Raw genomic sequence first — 22626 nt, 5'->3', positions numbered from 1 at the left:
TATGGGGGCTGGGGATGGGGTGCAGACAACCAATAAATAGATAAACATACAATACGGCAGGTGGAAATGAGTGCAATGGAAAAAAACATTAGGCAAAGTGAGGTGGAGCGAGGGTAGTGTGTTAAGGGTGTGTGTGCTTTGTTGTACAGGGTGGTCAGGAAAGACCTCTCCGATGGGTGACATTTGAGCACAGACGTAAAGGGACAGAGTGCTGCAGGCTGAGAACACAACAGTGAGTACGAGGCCAGTATACCTGGAAAGGGCTAGAGGAGGGAAGGGTAATAATGAGGCCCAGAGCACAGAGCTACTTCTTAAATGTCTCATAAACTGTCCAAGCGAACATTTATAGGTCAGTATAGAAATATGCCCTCACATCTAACTGTCTTTCATTTGTGTTAAAACAAACAGGAAAACCAATTCTCCTTTTACTAAGATGCATGCCTCTAAGGAGATAATTTACATCTTCCATTGCTAGAGCGCCCTCCAGTGTTTCTGTATGAAAACAGTATCTGGCACGGATTTTTTTTTTTTTTTTAAACATCTTTATTGGAGTATTACTGCTTTACAGTGGTGTGTTAGTTTCTGCTTTATAACAAAGTGAATCAGCTATATGTATACATATATCCCCATAATCCCTCCCTCTTGCGTCTCCCTTCCACCTTCCTTATCCCACCCCTCTGGGTGGTCACAAAGCACCGAGCTGATCTCCCTGTGCTATGCGGCTGCTTCCCATTAGCTATCTATTTTACATTTGGTAGTGTATATATGTCCATGCCACCCTATCACTTCATCCCAGCTTACCCTTCCCCCTCCTCATGTCCTCAAGTCCATTCTCTACGTCTGTGTCTTTATTCCTGTCCTGCCCCTAGGTTCTTCAGAACCACTTTTTTTTTTTTAGATTCCATATATATGTGTTAGAATATGGTATTTGTTTTTCGCTTTCTGACTTACTTCCCTCTGTATGACAGACTCTAGGTCCAACCACCTCGCTACAAATAACTCAATTTCGTTTCTTTTTTCTTTTTTTTTTTTTTGTGGTACGCGGGCCTCTCCCGTTGCGGAGCACAGGCTCCGGAAGCGCAGGCTCAGCAGCCATGGCTCACGGGCCCAGCCGCTCCGCGGCATGTGGGATCTTCCCGGACCGGGGCACGAACCCGCGTCCTCTGCATCAGCAGGCGGACTCTCAACCACTGCGCCACCAGGGAAGCCTCTCAATTTAGGTTCTTTTTATGGCTAAGTAATATTCCATTGTATATATGTGCCACATCTTCTTTATCCATTCATCTGTTGATGGACACTTAGGTAGCTTCCATGTCCTGGCTACTGTAAATAGTGCTGCAATGAACACTGTGGTACATGACTCTTTTTGAATTATGGTTTTCTCAGGGTATATGCCCAGTAGTGGGATTGCTGGGTCATATGGTAGTTCTATTTTTAGTTTTTTAAGGAACCTCCATACTGTTCTCCGTAGTGGCTGTATCAGTTTACATTCCCACCAACAGTGCAAGAGGGTTGCCCTTTCTCCACACCCTCTCTGGCATTTACTGTCAGTAGACTTTTTTGATGATGGCTGTTCTGACTGGTGTGAGGTGATACCTCATTGTAGTTTTGATTTGCATTTCTCTAATGGTTAGTGATGTTGAGCATTCTTTCATGGGTTTGTTGGCAATCTGTATATCTTCTTTGGAGAAATGTCCATTTAGGTCTTCTGCCCATTTTTGGATTGGGTTGTTTGTTTTTTTGATATTGAGCTGCATGAGCTGCTTGTAAATTTTGGAGATTAATCCTTTGTCAGCTGCTTCATTTGCAAATATTTTCTCGCATTCTGAGGGTTGTCTTTTGGTCTTGTTTATGGTTTCCTTTGCTGTGGAAAAGATTTTAAGTTTCATTAGGTCCCATTTGTTTATTTTTGTTTTTATTTACATTTCTCTAGGAGGTGGGTCACAAAGGATCTGCTGTGATGTGTCACAGAGTGTTCTGCCTATGTTTTCCTCTAAGGGTGTTTTTTAAAATTTTATTTATTTATTTATTTGGCTGTGTTGGGTCTTTTTTGCTGCACATGGGCTTCCTCTAGTTGCGGCGAGCGGGGGCTACTCTTCGTTGTGGTGAGCAGGCTTCTCACTGCGGTGGCTTCGCTTGTTGCGGAGCATGGGCTCCAGGCACACAGGCTTCAGTAGTTGTGGCACACGGGCTCAGTAGTTGTGGCTCATGGGCTCTAGAGCATAGGCTCAGCAGTTGTGGCGCACGGGCTTAGCTGCTCCGTGGCATGTGGGATCTTCCCGGACCAGGGCTCGAACCCACATCCCCTGCATTGGCAGGCGGATTCTTAACCACTGTGCCACCAGGGATGTCCCTCCTCTAAGAGTTTTACAGTGTCTTACATTTAGGTCTTTAATCCATTTTGAGTTTATTTTTGTGTATGGTGTTAGGGAGTGTTCTAATTTCATTCTTTTACATGTAGCTGTACAGTTTTCCCAGCACCACTTATTGAAAAGGCTGTCTTTTCTCCATTGTATATTCTTGCCTCCTTTATCAAAAATAAGGTGACCATATGTGCGTGGGTTTATCTCTGGGCTTTATATCCTGTTCCATTGATCTATATTTCTGTTTTTGTGCCAGTACCATACTGTCTTGATGACTGTAGCTTTGTTAGTATAGTCTGAAGTCTGGAAGCCTGATTCCTCCAACTCGGTTTTTCTTTCTCAAGATTGCTTTGGCTATTTGGGGTCTTTTGTGTTTCCATACAAATTGTGAAATTTTTTGTTCTAGTTCTGTGAAAAATGCCATTGGTAGTTTGATAGGGATTGCACTGAATCTGTAGATTGCTTTGGGTAGTATAGTCATTTTCACAATGTTGATTCTTCCAGTCCAAGAACATGGTATATCTCTCCATCTCTTTGTATCATCTTTAATTTCTTTCATTAGTGTCTTATAGTTTTCTGCATACAGATCTTTTGTCTCCCTAGGTAGGTTTATTCCTAGGTATTTTATTCTTTTTGTTGCAATGGTAAATGGGAGTGTTTCCTTAATTTCTCTTTCAGATTTTTCATCATTAGTGTATAGGAATGCAAGAGATTTCTGTGCATTAATTCTGTATCCTGCTACTTTACCAAATTCATTGATTAGCTCTAGTAGTTTTCTGGTGGCATCTTTAGGATTCTCTATGTAGAGTATCATGTCATCTGCAAACAGTGACAGCTTTACTTCTTTTCCAATTTGGATTCCTTTTATGTCTTTTTCTTCTCTGACTGCTGTGGCTAAAACTTCCAAAACTATGTTGAATAACAGTGGTGAGAGTGGGCAACCTTGTCTTGTTCCTGATCTTAGTGGAAATGGTTCCAGTTTTGCACCATTGAGAATGATGTTGGCTGTGGGTTTGTCATATATGGCCTTTATTATGTTGAGGTAAGTTCCCTCTATGCCTACTTTCTGTATGGTTTTTATAATAAATGGGTGTTGAATTTTGCTGAAATCTTTTTCTGCATATATTGAGATGATCATATGGTTTTTCTCCTTCAATTTGTTAATATGGTGTATCACATTGGTTTGCGTATATTGAAGAATCCTTGCGTTCTTGGGATAAACCCCACTTGATCATGGTGTATGATCCTTTTAATGTGGCACGGATTCCTTTCCCCCCGCTAAATCTTGGTATTTAGCCAAAAAGTAAAGTGGGTATAGCATCCTTCTCACAAAGAATACTGTGAGATTAAGTAAGAAGACAAGTCAAGTGTAAGTGCTTTAAAATAAGCCTACACTACTTGTAAAGTGGTACAACGTATACATATGCATGCAACGATGTTTTTAAATGACCATATAAATTTTAAAAAGGTTCATATTTTTTAAATATACAATTAAAAAAATTTATTTATTTTATTCATTTATCTTTGGCTGTGTTGGGTCTTGGTTGCTGTGCGCAGGCTTTCTCTAGTTGCGTCGAGCGGGGGATACTCTTCGTTGCAGTGCACAGGCTTCTCACTGCGGTGGCTTCTCTTGCTGCGGAGCATGGGCTCTAGGTGCGCGGGCTTCAGTAGTTGTGGCACATGGGCTTAGGTGCTCCGCGGCATGTGGGATCTTCCCAGACCAGGGCTTGAATCTCTGTCCCCTGCATTGCCAGGCAGATTCTTAACCATGCACCATCAGGGAAGTCCCAATATACAATTTTTTAGCAGTGTAGAACTTACAGCTCAAAGGCAAACACAGTCTACCACTAAATTGTAACCCTAATTTTACTGGGGGTGGCAAGGAGGACAATAAAGTACAAAGTGCTGTCTTTAAATTTTTTCAGTATTCTGGGGTTCTGAGTATTACTATTTGAAAAGTGTCCTGCAAATACTTACATAGCACTTTGGTCACTCTGCCTTCTCAGTCAGAATACAGCATGGGGGACTTCCCTGGTGGCGCAGTGGATAAGACTCCACGCTCCCAATGCAAGGGGCCTAGGTTTGATCCCTGGTCAGGGAACTAGATCCCACATGTACGCCACAACTAAGAGTTCACATGCCACAATTAAGAAGCCCGAGAACCACAAATAAGGAGCCCATCTGCCACAACTAAGACCCCACGCAACCAAATAAATAAATATTGAAAAAAAGAAAGAATACAGCATGAGGAAACAGTTCAGACAGACTTGCCCACACCAAGCATACTATTAAAATGGAATCCTTACTTTCTCATGGAAATTGGCTTTGATTCCTTTATTATGATCAGGCACTTTTGTCAATCTCAAAGCCTAGGAGGAAGATATTACATGTGGCATAGTTTTGAAGAGAACTTATAGAAATAAAATTACATGGCTGTTTACAGAAAACACCTGTAGGCTGGGTCCGTATGACAGCTGAGGCCACAGAGTGAAAAGCTGCTAGTGGCTGACAGCCAGGAGATGGGGTTCTTTCTAGGCCTGGCACCGCCAGCTGTGTGACCAGCAAGATAAGACAGTCTGTGCTTATTTTACTGTGCATGGGCCTGCCGATGCCAAGGAAAATAGGTAAGTAAGCCTCTAAAAGGTATACTGCCATCCAGGTATCTATCACCATTTCTGGAGGGCAATTTGACAACAAGTATCAAAAGGCTTAAAATGTCCGTACTCTTTGACCCAGCAAGTTCACATACAGAAAATTACCTCCAAGGACTTAAGTAAGGGTAGCCACAGAGATCTGGATACAGGGACAGTTATCTCTGCATTTCCCAAGGGAAAAAAAAAATAACTTGGAAATAAACCCAATAAACAACTGTGGTTATATACAAACAAATATATATGTGATAGCTGAGGAACAATAGTGAACATCAGAACATCAATGCTCAGAGATTAGGTTAACATCCTAAAATTTAACCAAAACATAAAATCAAAGCAACTAAATAAAAAGCCATCTTAGGTCTGGCTTATAGTTGGAAAAGGAAGGAAGGGAGGGAGGAAGGAAGGAGAAAATGAGACAAAGGAGGGAAAGAAGGAAGGAAGGAAAGAAGAAGGAAGGAAGGAAAGAAGAAGGAAGGAAGGAATCTCAATTCTGGGGCCCACTGATTGTCTACATCATTCAAATGAGTTATTTAACTGAAAAGTATATTCAAGTAACAACATGAAATAAATTAAACCTTTATGAATTATAATTGCTTTAAATTCATACCCAAGTGACCTATAGGAAAACACAAATACTATTTCCTTGAAATTTTCTTTATTGATTAATAAAGTTCTAAACTTAACCTGTCAAGATCATGAGCAATGCATAGGGGAATAAATAAGAAACATGTAACAACAGAACACAACCCAGTTGCACTCAGAGGCAAGAAAGCATATTGTTTTTTACAATTAACAACTCTTCCAATCTTACGAATATTCATCAAACCCACCAATAACCACTCCCCAAGGAGCCCAGCTTTCTTCTCCCTGTCTTCCTAAAATCTTAGCCACATGCACCTGCAGACTTCCCCACAGGGAGTCATGCATAAAATGGCAGCTCCTACAGAGCGGCCACTGTAACATTTAGTTAAGAAAACTGTGACCAAAGGCTGTTTTCAGAAATTACATCAATCAAAACTTGGCTGTTGCAAAGCCATCACTGGAGAAAATAACCACTTCAGGGAAGTGCCAATGCTGAGTGGTGTCAGCCACTCTGGATGCTACCTCATTGACCACATATGATGTCCTCCACCAGCCTTAACTACAACCAAGCATATGTGTCACCTTTTAACCTCAAATGTAATTTCAGAGAATACTCCATCCTCAACGCACCACTATTGAGTATTTCTAGAAGAATGAAGTGCTTATGCCACTCAAACATTCTGCAGAGCAGGGGCACTCAGGAGAGTTCCCTGAGAGGACAGAGACTTCGGTGGCTACAGTCATTCAGAGTAGAACAGAGAAAAGCACATGTGATGAAACTGTCCTCAACTCCCTTCTGGATCCATGGGCCCCGGGGAGCAGGAGGTAAAGGTTTTTCAGTTCATCTTTGGGTCCCAGCCTTTCCTCCCCACCCTCGGTCTCTCCCTGGGGCTACCCAATGTCCTTCCTCCCAGCCTGTGACCACACAGATGGTTCTAGTGCATAGCGAAACTCTCTAACAGAGCAATGGCACAATGGGAGTAGAAGCCCTCCACAGCTGGTATGGATCCACAAGCGAACCTTATGCTGTTCCACAGGCTTGGCACAGCCTTGCTGGCACACAGCCCCTTGCTGCGAATTTCCCCACAGCTACATCTCCTCCAGGAGGCACCACCCACATGCATTTGCATCTTCCAGTTCAGGCCTAGCTACCACTTATAGTTCTTGCTCACCAGCTTGGCTACTGCCCACTAGTTTTAGCTCTAGTTTTACCTCATTTCCCACCAACTCCTCCGTCCAGCCCACAGGCATGTCCCCTGCCTCCAGGCTACTCCTGGTCTATACCGCTTTATGGTATTTCCTATTTCCTCAGAGTCTCCTCTGTCTTTCTCTTCTCTTCAGCCCTGCTCCTAGCAGAGGCCTTTCTTTCTCCGTGAAAGCATTCTGAATACTCTCTCCCATCCCATTCTTTTAGGAAGCCATTCTAGAAGGCTCTAGCTCCAATTCCTGAATTTCTGGTCTACCATCTTAGATCATCTTTACTCCATTCTTCAGCCCTTCATTTCTCTATCTCTAGGGCAAACAACCATCCTGGCTTGCCTGGAACAGAGGGGCTTCCAGGAATGTGGGACCTTCAGTGCTAAAACCAGGACAGTCCTGGGCAAGTTGAGACAGTTGGTCCCCCTACCTCCCCAGACTACTTAAAGTTACTTTCTGCCTCATAACCAAAAACATCATTTTTGTTTACAGCATCCCATTTAGCTTCTCACCATGCATTTGCGCAACTCAAGTCTATTTCTAAAGATGTCAACAAACATTTTAAAATACCTAACACTTCACACTGACCTTTTAATACCAATTCAAGTGACAAAGTACACATATTCTTATTCTGAGTTCTTTTCAAAATGATCATTCTAAAATTTCTCAGTTCTTTTTAACCCCTGACTCCTCTTTAGCATTCTTTCTATAAAGATTTCTTCCCTTTCTCTCTCACTGCTTTCATTCTTCTCTGCCCTACAATTTCTCCCCTCTGCACCCTTCTTCTCCCATTTCCATCCTCCATTTGGATGGCATTAAAAGGTCAGATTAAACCCAAAGTAAGTTGAAGATAGGAAATAATAAAGATAAGAACAGAAATCAATGAAATAGAAAACAGAAAAAATAGGAAAAATCTATAAAGCCAAAAGATAGTTCAAGAAGATCAATAAACTGATAAAACTCTAGCCAGACTGACCAAGTAAAAAGGAGAGACAAAAGAATTACAAATACCAAGGAAAGAGAGCAAGTCACTACTGACAATATGAACATTAAAAGGATGATAGGGCAGGAGGTAGGAGTGAGGGTTAATTGCAAATGGGCTCGAGAGAATTTGGGGGATGGCAGAAATTTGGGGGTGATATAAAACTGGATCGTGGTGATGGGTTGCACAACTCTACAAATTTACTAATGATTATTTAATTAACACAAAGGATGAATTTTATGGTGTGTAAATTATACCTCTATAAAGCTCTAAGAAAAAGGATAAGGGACAATCAACTCTATGCCCATGAATTTGACCACTTAGATGAAATGGACAAACTCTTTTTTTGTTTTTTTGGGGTTTTTTTGCGGTACGCCGGCCTCTCACTGTTGTGGCCTCTCCTGTTGCCGAGCACAGGCTCCGGACGTGCAGGCTCAGCAGCCATGGCTCACAGGCCTAGCCGCTCCACGGCATGTGCGATCTTCACGGACCGGGGCACGAACCCATGTTCCCTGCATCGGCAGGCGGACTCTCAACCACTGCGTCACCAGGGAAGCCCTGGACAAACTCTTTGAAAGACACAAACTACCAATGCTCACTCAAGAAGAATTAGATAACCTGAGTAGCCTTTTATCTATTAAAGAAATTGAATTTGTAGTTTAAAATTCTTTCCACAATGAAAACTCCAGGCAAAAACATTTATGGAAAAAACATTACCAACCTGATCAAAGGCAATTTAGAATATCAGTAGCCATTATGAGGAAGTTTTGAAATCTTCAAACTTAATTTCCTTAAAACCAAATTGGACTACAATAGTTCAAAGTTTTCCAGAACTGAGTGGAATGCTTATTTCGATTGGTATTTTGAGGCTTTCCAATGATATCAGGAATCTAAAATTGCTTCTCTGTAAAATAAGGTTTTAAGACTAATTGAGGCAAAGGATTAAAGAAAGATAAAATGGCTGCTGAAGTCTCAGGCTCTTCTTCCTGGGCTTCTTTGTCTCAGACTCCACCTCCGATGCCATCTTCCTCCTTCTCTTCTACACCACCTACGCCTCCTCTATACCCTCAATCCTCCCATACTAATTCTCTTGCCAAACTTCCCCTTTTCTCTGAAACTCTCCCTACTCCCTTTTCCTCTGAACTTGTCAGAACCTATCCTTTTAAAATTAAGTCTTCTGAGGGTCCAGAGAATAAATCCTTAATTTCTTATTCTCCCTGGGCTAAAGGTGAACTGCGAGCCATCGTCAAAGATTCTCCTAAAGTAACCGAAGAGCCTCACAGGTTTGCTGAAGAATTTAATATAGTCATTCAAACTTATCAACCTGTTTTTTCCTCACTTATATTGGCTGGTTCATATGCTTGTTGATAAAGGCCAGGCTCAGCTTTGGATGAAAACCACTAACTGGAAAAGTCCTGAAAGGTCTCTAGAATTAAAACTGGGAGACCAGCCCCACTAACTTCTTATACAATCAGGCTCAGGCAATCACGAGATGACTTCATCAAGCAATCCCTAGGGCTTTTCCAAAGCCTGTTCATTGGAACAAAATTCAGGCTTGCACACAAAAATCTGAGAACCTGTTCATGATTATTAAAATCAACTTCAGATTGTTTTTAAAGAAAATTCTGGTCTTCCTTCAGAGGTTGATTCCACCCAGGTAGCTTTTAACTCCATGTTTATTAATGGGCTGAACTGGGACCTTTCCCTTTAAGTAAAAAAGACCAGGTTAGAATGGGAAACTGTGTCCATTCCAGACTTAGTTAATCTGGCAAAACAGATCTTTCCTACTCTAGATGGGTAACCTCCAAGGAAGACCACCAAAATTCTTAATCTTCAGCTCTAGCAAATGAAGGCTCCCAGAGAAAATGAAAACCCTCCTGTTTTCTGCTGTTATTGTAAAAAGCTAAGACACTGAAAAAGAGACTGTTAAAAATTTAAGTGCTTTAGGCAACTCTGGACCTCTAACCAACCTTTCTGGAAGAGATTTTGAGGGGTCTATTTGAATTCTGATGGGAGGTACACTGTGAATTTTGCCAACATCAGTTGGAGATTTTGCCCATAAGGGAAGTGGTAGCTGATTCAATGGGGACAAACAATCAGTGTTTCCAGAAACTGCTCTAGTACCGTCAGAAATGGAACAAATAAAAGATGTCAAAGGGTCATTTAATTCACCTGGTAGGTCACTTTGATGACTACTGTCAAACTGCAGTTTGCCCAAACCCAGTTTCGATGTTTAGAGCATCTGATATCAGAACAAGGGTTAAACCTAGATCCAGATAGACTTTATGGTATCTTAAGTTTCCCCAAACCCAAAACTAAGTGCCAACTGCGAGGGTTTCTCAGGCTAGTTAGTTACTGCCGAAATTGGGATTCCAAATTTCTCTCTTACGGCCAAACCTCTATATGTTTTACTAAACAATAACAACCCTGACCCATTTTTATGGGATGAACTAAATGACACAGACTTCAAGGCCTTAAAGGAGAGTATGATGAACCCACCTGCCCTTGGGCACATCCATTATAGATTCCCCTTTTCTTTGTTTGTATATGAAAAGGAAGGGAACACCCTTGGTGCACTCACCCAGAAACATGGGGACCACCATTGACACAAAGTATAATAGCCAGCAACTGGACCCTGTGGCACAGGGATACTCCCCTTGCCTTAGAGCCATTATAGCCACTGCCCTCTTGCTTAAGACCACCAAGAAAATTGTTATGGGATCCCCTTTAACCATTTTTGTACCTCATGCAGTAGAAGCTCTCCTGAATTCCCACCATACTCAACATTTCTCAGTCAGACATCTCACCTCCTCTGAAGTCCTCTCATTACCTGCCCCTCACATAACTCTTTTACACTGTAATAACCTTAACTCAACTACTCTTCTCCCCTCCGCCACGGAAAGAGTTCCTCACCCCTGCTTAACTCTGACGGACCACCTCCTGACTCCTCGCAATGATCTACAGGAAATTTCATTGGGTAACACTGACTTCTCATGGTTCACTGATGGTTCTTTTTCTTAAAGGTGATGATGGCAAATATTGTGCTGGGTATGCCATTACTACTCCTTTTGATGTTGTTGAGGTAGCATCTTTACGGCTACTTTGGCCCAACAGGCTGACTTATACTCTCTTACACGTGCTTGTGATTTAGCCAAGGATAAAACTGCCAATATTTAAATTGATAGTAGATACGCTTTTTGGAATAACTCGTGATTTTGGAATGTTGTGGAAGCAACGTGGCTTATTTCCATTGGAAGTAAAAATTTAAATGGCCCCTATGTTCAAGAATTATTGAATACAATACTCTTACCACATGCTTTAGCTATTATTAAGGTTCTGGGATATTCTAAGCTTGATTCTCTGGAAGCTAGGGTAAATCACTTTGCTGATAATTCTGCAAGGAATGCTGCCTTTAAAAGGACCACCAGCATCCAAACTTCTGTCATGATCCAAAGGGATATTTCACCAGATGATAATTTAGAAAAACTGGCTAGAGAAGCCCAACAATTGGCCTCAGAAAAGGAAAAACAAAATTGGAAATTCCATAATTGTTGTTTTGATAAAAAGAGAAAGCTCAGGTTTGGACCAAACAACAACCCAGTCCTACCAGAGACACTAAAATTCCCACTCTTCACCACCATACATTCATTAAACCATTGGTCTACTGACAAAACGACAGCCTTCATGAATCAATATTGGTGGGGAAACATTAAGAAGGCCACAAAAAGTGCCTACCTCACTTGTCCCATTGTCCAAAGTACAATCCAGGGACGCTGTTAGTATTGCTCCCAGACGTTTTAAGCTGTTTAATGAACCATCTGAAGTCTGGCAAATGAATTTTATACTATTTATTCCATCTAGTGGAATATGTCATGACCTATGTTTTAGTCATGACCTATATGTTTACACACTGGACTGAAGCTTTCCCTTGCAGACAGGGAACTCCTCTCAAACTTCATAGTGATTAAGGAATCCATTTTTACTGGCCAGGCACTTACACAAGTATGTGCTGCTTGTCTGGTTTTATAACACTTTCACTGTACTTGCGACCCTCAATCCTCTAGTTTAGTTAAACAGACTAACAGCATTATTAAGACTCAATTGGCAAAATTTGTAGAGACCCTCCAAATACTTTGGCCAAAAGCATTGCCATTGGTCCTTCTAAAACTCAGATCCATCCCTTTTGGAACTCATAAACTCTCACCCTTTGAAATAGTCACAGGATGCCCAATACACTTGGCTCCTGCTTCTTTTGACGCACAACTGGTAAAACGAGAGACAATTCAATACTGCAAAGGCTAATTGGTGCTATTAAAAGTAACCATGTTTGGGATTCCCTGGTGGCGCAGTGGTTGAGAGTCCGCCTGCCGATGCAGGGGACAAGGGTTCGTGCCCCGGTCCGGGAAGATCCCACATGTCACGGAGCGGCTGGGCCCGTGAGCCATGGCCCCTGAGGCTGTGCGTCTGGAGCCTGTGCTCCGCAACGGGAGAGGCCACAGCAGTGAGAGGCCCTCGTACCACAAAAAAAAAAAAAAAAAAGTAACCATGTTTTGGTAGAGCAATCTTTTCACAGTGTGCCCTCAGGAAATGAAGACCTTAAGCATCACACATTGCAACCTGGAAATTTCATCTATTGGAAAAGACACCTCCAGAAGAACTCTCTTCAATCTCACTGGAAAGACCCCTATCAAATACTGTTAACCAACCCTTGTGCCACCAAACCCCAAGAAACAGACTCCTGTATTCATGTGACACACCTCAAGAAAGCACCTAATTCTGACTGGGACCGAATGTCACCTGGTGACCTGAAAGTAAAGATTTCCCAGAATTGAAGCAGATGCTAACTGATCAGACAGCTTTCCCAAGAAATCTGTACCAGGCCTTTTGAAAGTTTGTTGCCAAACCTTTGATGACGTAACACTTTAGATGATCTCCAATGTCTATGACCTTGTTAACACATAGACTTCAGATAAAAAGTGCCTGAGAGTTCCCCCTCCGGCCCCTCCTTGTTACTGGAATGTGACCTTAATAGGTTCCCAATCTGTGCACTTTCCCTACAACATGAAACACTATACGTAGGAAAGGTCCTTCCAGACACTGCAGCACAAAAAGCTGCTGAAACGAGAAAACCTGACTTGATCAGCAATGCTTTCAGAGAAAAATCTTGATCAAAAGGTGGAAATATGAAAAATTAATTAAACAAAAACCTTGATTACATAGAGTTGGGAAACTAGAAGGGGGAACTCTCATGACCTGGCACCACTGCAGAGCCCAAGAGGAAGAAGAAGACTGCTCTTCTTTCCTGCCAAGGACTCAATAAATGAAAAGCCATGGACTCTTTGCTTACTACGGTCCTCCCAACTTTCTTTCCTTCTCTATAAAAGCATTCTCCTTCCCTTGTCATGCAGGAAGTTGAACATGTATTGCCATGGTTGCTGACCCTGAATTGCAATTCTCTGCTGATCCCAAATAAACCCATTTCTGCTAGAGAACTATCTGGCAGTCTATTTGTTTTGGGTCAACACCCCTTTCCCCAGTTTGGTGGTAGCCTTGAATACCAACAGCTAAAACTACAGTGAAAACCAGCAGCCTGGCAGACACTGGAGGGGGCAGGGCAGGACTGGAGCTCTTTCAAAGCTCCACTCCCAGAAGACTGTCACTACTTGACCTGTCTGGTGGTTCCCTGGAAGACCCCACTGACCTGACTCAGAGTTGAACAGTGGTAACAGCATTTTCCCCGAAGTCATTTTTCAAAAACCAGCAGAAGCAATTATTTAACATCACAGCTACCTGAGATAGTAGATAACAGTTGGAGTAAACAACAGGCTAAAAAGAAGCTTAAACAGAAAAGCTGGAGAATGAGATAGCCATAGAGTTTGAAAAGCTCTAACATATTCCTGGGAATCTAAAAGTCTATGCACATGTGTAGGGCAGTTGATGGCAGATGTACCTTATAAGAAATACTAATGGAAGTTCTTCAGGCTGAAATTAATCCCAAACAATAATTCAAATTCATACACATACACAAAGAGCAATGGTAAAGGTAACTGTGTAATTATAAAACACTGTTTAAATGCATACTTCTGTGCCTTTCTCCTCTTGTCTAATTTTAAAAGCAACTATATAAAAAAATTATATAATTGTATTGTTAGGCCTATAACATTTAGAAACGTAATATATTTGCCAATAACAGCACAAAGGAGGTGGGTAGGAGCAAAGATGTACTGGGTTAAAGAAACGGCACCAGATGGCAACTCAAATCCACAGGAACATTTGAAAAGAACCAGGAACAGTAAATAAGATGGTTGCTATAACAAATACTATAAAGTAAGTGTGTGTTTGTGTGTGTGTGTGTGTGTATTTGCATCTCCTTCTCCTAGTTTCTTTAAAAGACATAAAATTATATAAGTGATAACTACAAGCCAAAGCAATCTTGAGAAAGAAAAACAGAGCTGGAGGAATCAGGCTCCCTGACTTTAGGCTATACTACAAAGCTTCAGTAATCAAGACAGTATGGTACTGGCACAAAAACAGAAATATAAATCAATGGAACAGTACAGAAAGCCCAGAGATAAACCCATGCACATACAGTCACCTATCTTTGATAAAGGAGGCAAGAGTATACAATGGAGAAAAGCCTCTTCAATAAGTGGTGCTGGGAAAACTGGACAGCTACATGTAAAAGAATGAAATTATAACACTCCCTAACACCATACACAAAAATAAACTCAAAATGGATTAAAGACCTAAATGTAAGACACTATAAAACTCTTAGAGGAAAACATAGGCAGAACACTCTGTGACATAAATCACAGCAAGATCCTTCTTGACCCACCCTCCTAGAGAAAGGGAAATAAAAACAAAAATAAACAAATGGGATCTAATGAAACTTAAAAGCTTTTGTACAGCAAAGGAAACCGTAAAAAAGACAAAAAGACAACCCTCAGAATGCGAGAAAATATTTGCAAATGAAGCAACTGACAAAGGATTAATCTCCAAAATTTACAAGCAGCTCATGCAGCTTAATATCAAAAAAACAAACAACCCAATCCAAAAATGGGCAGAAGACCTAAATAGACATTTCTCCAAAGATATACAGATTGCCAACAAACCCATGAAAGAATGCTCAACATCACTAATCATTAGAGAAATGCAAATCAAAACTACAATGAGGTATCACCTCACACCAGTCAGAATGGCCATCATCAAAAAATCTACTGACAATAAATGCCGGAGAGGGTGTAGAGAAAAGGGAACCCTCTTGCACTGTTGGTGGGAATGTAAACTGATACAGCCACTACGGAGAACAGTATGGAGGTTCCTTAAAAAACTAAAAATAGAACTACCATATGACCCAGCAATCCCACTACTGGGCATATACCCTGAGAAAACCATAATTCAAAAAGAGTCGTGTACCAAAAATGTTCATTGCAGCTCTATTTACAATAGCCAGGAGATGGAAACAACCTAAGTGTCCATCATCGGATGAATGGATAAAGGAAGATGTGGCACATATATACAATGGAATATTACTTAGCCATATAAAGAAACAAAATTGAGTTATTTGTAGTGAGGTGGATGGACCTAGATTCTGTCATACAGAGTGAAGTAAGTCAGAAAGAGAAAGATAAATACTGTATGCTAACACATATATATGGAATCTAAGGGAAAAAAATGTCATGAAGAACCTAGGGGTACGACAGGAATAAAGACACAGACCTACTAGAAAATGGACTTGAGAATATGGGGAGGGGGAAGAGTAAGATGTGACAAAGTGAGAGAGTGTCATGGACATATATACACTACCAAATGTAAAACAGATAGCTAGTGGGAAGCAGCCACATAGCACAGGGAGATCAACTCGGTGCTTTGCGACTACCTAGAGGGGTGGGATAGGGAGGGTGGGAGGGAGGGAGACACAAGAGATATGGGAACATACGTATATGTATAACTGATTCACTTTGCTATAAAGCAGAAACTAACACACCACTGTAAAGCAATTATACTCCAATAAAGATGTAAAAAAAAAAAGAGTCATGTACCACAATGTTCATTGCAGCACTATTTACAGTAGCCAGGACATGGATGCAACCTAAGTGTCTGTCGACAGATAAATGGATAAAGAAGATGTGGCACATATATACAACGGAATATTACTCAGCCATAAAAAGGAACGAAATTGAGTTACTTGTAGTGAGGGGGATGGACCTAGAGTCTGTCATACAGAGTGAAGTAAGTCAGAAAGAGAAAAACAAATACCAGATGCTAATACATATATGGAATCTAAAAAAAAAAAAGGTTCTGAAGTGAGAGAGTAGCACTGACATATATACACTACCAAATGTAAAACAGACAGCTAGTGGGAAGCAGCCACATAGCACAGGGAGACCAGCTCGGTGCTTTGTGACCACCTAGAGGGGTGGGGGGAGGCTGGGAGGGAGACACAAGAGAGAGGGGATATGGGTATATATATATACATGTAGCTGATTCACTTTAGCTGTTTCTGTTATACAGCAGAAACTAACACAAAAATGTAAAGCAATTATACTCCAATAAAAATGTTAAAAAAATGATAACTACGACAAAGTATCACTGGATTTGTAACATATATAAATATAATATGTATAACAATAATATAAAAAGGAAGAAAAGGGAATAGAACTATATAGATATAACATTTCTCCATCTTCTGGAATTTAGTATATATCAAAAGTAGATTCTGATAAGTTAAGATGTATATGGTAACAGGTTATACATACAATGAAACACCCAGCCATAGGAAGGAATGGAGTTCTAATACATGCTACACCATGGAAAACTCTTAAAAACATTATGCTAAGTGAAATAAGCCAGAAACAAAAGGACAAACATTGCATGATTCCACTTCTATGAAATACCTAAAATAGGCAAATTCAGAGACACCAAAAGTAGAGTAGAGAATACCAGGTGCTAGGAAGGAGGAGTTATTGCTTAATGGGTACAGAGTTTCTGTTTGGAGCGACGAAAAAATCAGGGGGATAGTGAATATGATAATGCCACTAAACTGTACAGTCAAAATGGTTAAGATGGCAAAGTTTATGTTATACATATTTTACCACAATTTTTTTTAAAAGATGCATATGGTAAGCCTTAGAGCAACCACTAAAAAAAATAGTGGAAAAAATCATTAAAGAACTCAAAAGTATTACATAAGAAAATATTCACTTAATGCAAAAGAAAGCAGTAGAAAAGGAACAGAGGAACAAAAAAGACATGAGACATATAGAAACCAATACCAAATAAACACATTACAAGAAAGGAAAAGTGCAGACCAATGTCGCTCATGAATACAGATGTAAAACCTCAAAAAATATTTGCAAATCAAATCCAACAATGTATAAAAAGAATTATATGCCATGACTAAGTGGGATTTATGCCAGGTATACAAGGCTGGTCCAAATCAATTAATGTATCCGCCACATCAACAGGCTAAAGAAGAAAAATCATATGATCATATCAATTGATTACAGAAAAAGAACCTGACAAAATTCAACACTGATTCATGTTAAAAACAAACAAACAAACAAAAAACCTCAGTAAATAGGGAATAAAAATGTTCTACAAAACACCTACAACTAACATCAGACTTAACAGTGGAAACTGGATGCTTTCCCTAAGATTGGGAACAAGGCAAGAATGCCCCCTCTCATCACTCCTATTTAACATGCTACTAAAACCACTAGCTAGTGCAACTAGACAAGAAAAGGGAAAAGAGAATCTTACTGTATGATGAATATATGAAACAACTTCACTGAGGCGGATGGAAGAAAAAGGTGCTAACCTAAGTAACTGTGGAAATGAGTGGGACCTACAAGACTAAAGGGAAAGGAACTACACTAAGCACTGCACTCTAGTTGATAAAGCTTTTTTCCCATGGAGTATGGTCTAACAAGTCAGATACTGCTACATGTGTATGCTGAAACTGAATAACTGAGTAACTGTATGGCGCATGGTGGGAGCCAGGTTTCTCACTGGGGGAGTGAAAATTTACAAACAAGCAAGGTGAAGAGGCTAGAACGATTCATGTGATAATGGATTAGAATTGGAGACAGTATGAATTCATGTTTAGCTTAATATATATAGATACAGATGGTTACATCAGAAATATTTCTAGATGTGTATATATGCATGGGTTACTATTCACACATATTTCTTTGAGGATTTAAAAGACATCCCTAGCAATAGCACACCTACCTGTAGGCAGTTATGTTCCCCCAACTTGAGGACAGGGTATTTATATAAACTGAGAAGTGGCAATGGAGAGCTGCAAGGCTGGAGACAGGATAGGCGGGGAAGTATCAGGGACAGCAAGAGAGGCAAATGTTGGAGGGTCGGGAAGAGGTTTCAGCACCTGCCTAACAAGCAATGTGGCTGATACTCTAAAAACAGAAGAAAAAAGCCAACAGAAGCCAGTCCACTGGCCTGAAGCTGAAGTGCAACACAACTGGGACAGAAATTAAGGCATGTCTAGGCAAACTTTTCTAAGTTGACCTTGGGCACATTTACTTTTCCCATCCCCATGTGTTCTGAAGGTGCCAGGACCCAAAGGATTTAACTTGGGGTGTAGGCTCTGGGAAGGACCCTGCATGAAAGCCTGCTGCCATGGCCTTGGTGGGGTGTGTAGGTGTGCTGAGAATGAGCCAATGTGCTAAGGGAGATGATGAGCATTGCGAGCTGAGCCCCAAGAGCCTTAGAAGTAGGTGACTGGGTGTGGTCATTTGACCCATTGAACAGGCCACAGAAGCTGGCCCCTTCACAGGCCAGGAAAGGACTTTCTGGAAGGGTCTGGATACACCCCTTCAGGGGCTCCTCTGGCTCCAGGGGTGAGCTCCGGTGTCCAGAGACATTACCAGGCCCAGATGTAGGAAATGGGAAGGTGGGATGCATAAAACCAGGTGGGTCCTGGTATGGGACACCGGTGAGTCAGGAAGCACAGAGCAAGCAGATATAAAAAAGTTCCAGACCAGGAGCCACTGACTTGGTTTCTGAACCCAACTCTGCCATTCTCTGCTTTGAGAGTCACATAGCCTCTCCGAGCCTCAGTTTCCTCATCTTTATGAATGACTCATCCAGCTTCTTCACATGGTGATCGGCGAACAGAATGAGATACCGTATGTGCATGTAGTTGGCAAACAAGCAAGTCTCAACCAGCGGTTCTCAAAGTGTGATCTGAGGACACCTGGAGGCGGGGGCGGGGTGCCCTGAGACCCTTTGAGAGGATCTGCCAGGTCTTCCCTTTTCCAAATAGACTGTGCATGAGCCTGAAATTTCTTGGTAAACTTCCTCCAAGGCAGCTGATATGAGACTCCAATGGTCCTTAATTAAACTGAAGAGATTTTCAAACATATAAAACCATGCCACTTTTTTTTAATAGTTATTTTCATTAAAGATGCAATTTGCGTTAAATTTGAATGGATTTGTTATTTTTAAATGAATATTTAAAATTTTTAATTCCTCATACCGTTAAAATCAACAGATACAAGCAAAAGCCCTTCGGGGTCCTCAATAATTTCTCAGCCTGTAAAGGGATCCTGAGACCGGACAGTTTGGGAACCGCTGTGCCCAACAACAGTGGAGGCGAGCCGCCTCTCAGCATCCTCTGAGAGGCTGACTCCAGGCCCCCTTTTATAAAACACGCATACGTTCACGGTTTCCACGTGTGGGGACGCTAGTTTTGTTTTCTGGGTCTCAGAGATCCAACGCTTGTACCATTTTCCCGGCCCAAGTAAGGGCCCTCCCACAGGGAGGCACTGACAGTGTGGGGCGACCCTAGCGGGGGGTCGGCGACCTTGCGCAGAGGTCGAGCCCGCGCGCGCGTGAGGCAAACGATGCTCCCGGCTGGCGGGACTTCCCGCCAGTGGGCGAGGAGGCCGCGCCTGCGCGGCGCTGAGCCGGGTACCGACCCACGGTGAGCCTGACCGGGTAGCGGGGGACTGGGGACCTGCACTCACAGCCTCGGCAGCGCCGCTGCCGCCGCTCCGCGCGCCGCCCTCCTCAGCAGACGCAGCGCCATCTTGTCTGCGCGCGGGCCCCGCCCCCGCCATGTCCGTCTCCGCTTCGTCCCGCCCCTGTCGCCACGCCCCCACGCCGCCGCGTCCGGCGCACGTCCTGCCCAGAGCCCGTGTCTCCACGCCCCGCCCCGTCCCCGCAAGCCACGCCCCCTTGCTCTCGCGCACTTGCCCCCTCCGGCTGTCAGAACTTCCAGGCTGTAACGCGAGGCAAAGCAGAGTCCGAATGGGTGGATTTTGGGGTGGCTGAATCCAACCCTTCCCGTGCTTCTGGGTTTTTAGGGCAGGTTTTGAGAGACCTTGCATTTTCCCAGCCAGACGTGGCCAGATTTTCTAGGGATTTCTTTGTTGTTTTTGTTTAAATACTATACCTAACAAAGATTGTGAGTCTCACCGTGTGCGTGCCTCGGTTAACAGTCAATCCATTATGGGACATATATGACTGTAATAGGGTCAGAATAGATGCTGCTGGCAGCTTTCTGGGGCCAGAGAAATGCTTGTTGAAGACACGGGGCAGCGAACACAGCGCTTCACTCCAACTCCTTCCTGCCAGTCTGTCAAAACTCGGGCTTCACAGTCAGGAGAATGCTAAGGTATTAAAACAGCTTACCAGCTGTGTGACTTTGGACAAATGACTTAAGCTCTCTCTGCTGAAGTTTCCTCCTGTAAGATGGGAATATAAATAGTACTCATAGGGTTATTATAAGGATATGTTGCGTTAATATACTGAGAGCTTAAAACCTCTTCTGGCCCAGAACACACGCTCAGTAATGTTAATTACTTCTCATTATTATTATCATCACACCAATTCCTTTCTTAAAAATCTTTGGTGACTTCCAATGAGAAGTGTTAAAATGAAAAACAAAAACAAACAAAAAAATGAAAAACAAATGAAGAACAACCTTGAAAATTCCCTGAGCAGACAAAATCTGTTTCATCTTACAAGCAAAGCCTAATTTAGCTTATTTTGCAAGACAACTTGACCTAGGTCATTTCTTGCTTATGCCTCTGGAAATCATAAGCAAAAACTTGAACTATTTCCCAAGGTAACCACTGACAAATTCCCTATATTGAAGAAAACTCTAGTATTGTAACCAATCACTGTGAAGAATAAACAGTCACTACTTTCTCACTAAATAAGCTGCTTTATAACAATATATCCCTGAGCCTCATTCCACGTTTTTGTTTGAGTGCTCCCAGTTTGCAGAATGTCTTTTTGATGTGGGCACAATAAACTTTTACCAATTACTACTTTGGGGATTCATTGGGTTTACTTCTGTTATTTATGAACTTTTGACAGAAGCATTTAGAATAAAACCCCAGTTCTTCACCATGACCCTGAAGTCCTTACTCTATCTGGCCCCTGCCTGTCCCTTCAACCTTATCTCAGCCCTACCCATCTTCTTTCTGTGGGTTTTTTTGGTTTTTGTTGTCTTTTTAGTGCGATAAGCCCCCTCCCACTTCAGGGCCTTTGCACATGCTGTTTCCTATCCCCAGAACGCTTATGGCTATACTGTCGCATCCTCCTGGACATTTACCCTATCTACCACCTGCTCAAAGAGCCTGAGCTGACAACCCAAACTAGAGCATCCCCCTGGTCTATTTCACTGGCACAGCAACCTGATCATTTCCGTCACAGCCCTCATCACAACGTTTATCAATTTGGGAATTTACTTTCTTATTGTTGCCTTTCCCCTGGTGGTTCTCAAGGTGGGAAGGAACTACTGCCCATAATCAGGTGGCTTTCAGAGTGCATTATTGTCATTTAGGGTGCAGAGCTAGGGACGTTTGGGCAATCCCACTCATAGAAGGGCTGCTAGTGCTCTGGTCTAGAAACGCCATCTACAGGAATAGAATGTGAGCTCTTTGAGAGCAGGGACCCGGTATATCTTGTCATTGCTGTGTGCCCACAGCACCTGGCTCAATGACTTGTAACCTGTAGGTACTTAATAAATATAAGATGAAAATGTTCCTCTAGCCTCATTATAATTCTGAGAACTGACATATGAGTTGTTATCCTTACTAAAAATGCCCTGGTCCTTATGGCTTTTTAGGTAAAATACAACCTCCAATGACTTATTTGCTAAATGATCCAATATCTTTCAGATTCTGCTTGAAGAAACTGTAGCTGTGCCCATTCTCACCAGGACTGCTGTGGTTTTGTGGGTTTTTTTTTAAAGGTTTACTTTTATTTATTTATTTTTATTTTTTGGGCTTCCGCAGTGGCACAGTGGCTAAGAATCCGCCTTCCAGGACATGGAAGCAACCTAAGTGTCCATCGACAGATGAATGGATAAAGATGTGGCACATATATACAATGGAATTTTACTCAGCCATAAAAAGAAATGAAGTTGAGTTATTTGTAGTGAGGTGGATGGACCTGGAGTCTGTCATACAGAGTGAAGTAAGTCAGAAAGAGAAAAACAAATACCATATGCTAACACATATATATGGAATCTAAAAAAAAGAAAAAAAGGTCATGAAGAACCTAGGGGCAGGACAGGAATAAAGACACAGACGTAGAGAATGGACTTGAAGACATGGGGAGGGGGAAGGGTAAGATGGGACAAAGTGAGAATGTGGCATGGACATATATACACTACCAAATGTAAAACCAACAGCTAGTGAGAAGCAGCCGCATAGCACAGGGAGATCAGCTCGGTGCTTTGTGACCACCTAGAGGGGTGGGAAAGGGAGGGTGGGAGGGAGGAAGACGCAAGAGGGAAGAGATATGGGGATATATGTATATGTATAACTGATTCACTTTGTTATAAAGCAGAAACTAACACACCATTGTAAAG

The 22626-nt window shown here is 42.0% G+C and overlaps 1 protein-coding gene across 2 annotated transcripts in view; it reads right to left on the bottom strand.

Moving 5' to 3' along the window:
* CLYBL (citramalyl-CoA lyase) overlaps positions 1-19830 on the bottom strand; it is a gene marked incomplete at its 5' end in the record, with an annotated part of 234426 nt that extends 214596 nt beyond the window's left edge. For both annotated transcript variants that reach the window (XM_082859229.1, XM_082859230.1), the window contains one exon: positions 19769-19830. In XM_082859229.1, coding sequence (XP_082715355.1) covers positions 19769-19830 — 62 coding nt within the window. The remainder of the gene's footprint in view (positions 1-19768) is intronic.
* Positions 19831-22626: the final 2796 nt, after the last annotated feature.

This window comes from Leucopleurus acutus, assembly GCF_964270905.1.
Source record: "Leucopleurus acutus genome assembly, chromosome: 18".
Lineage (NCBI taxonomy): Eukaryota > Metazoa > Chordata > Mammalia > Artiodactyla > Delphinidae > Leucopleurus > Leucopleurus acutus.
This window is presented reverse-complemented; position numbering and strand designations above follow the sequence as displayed.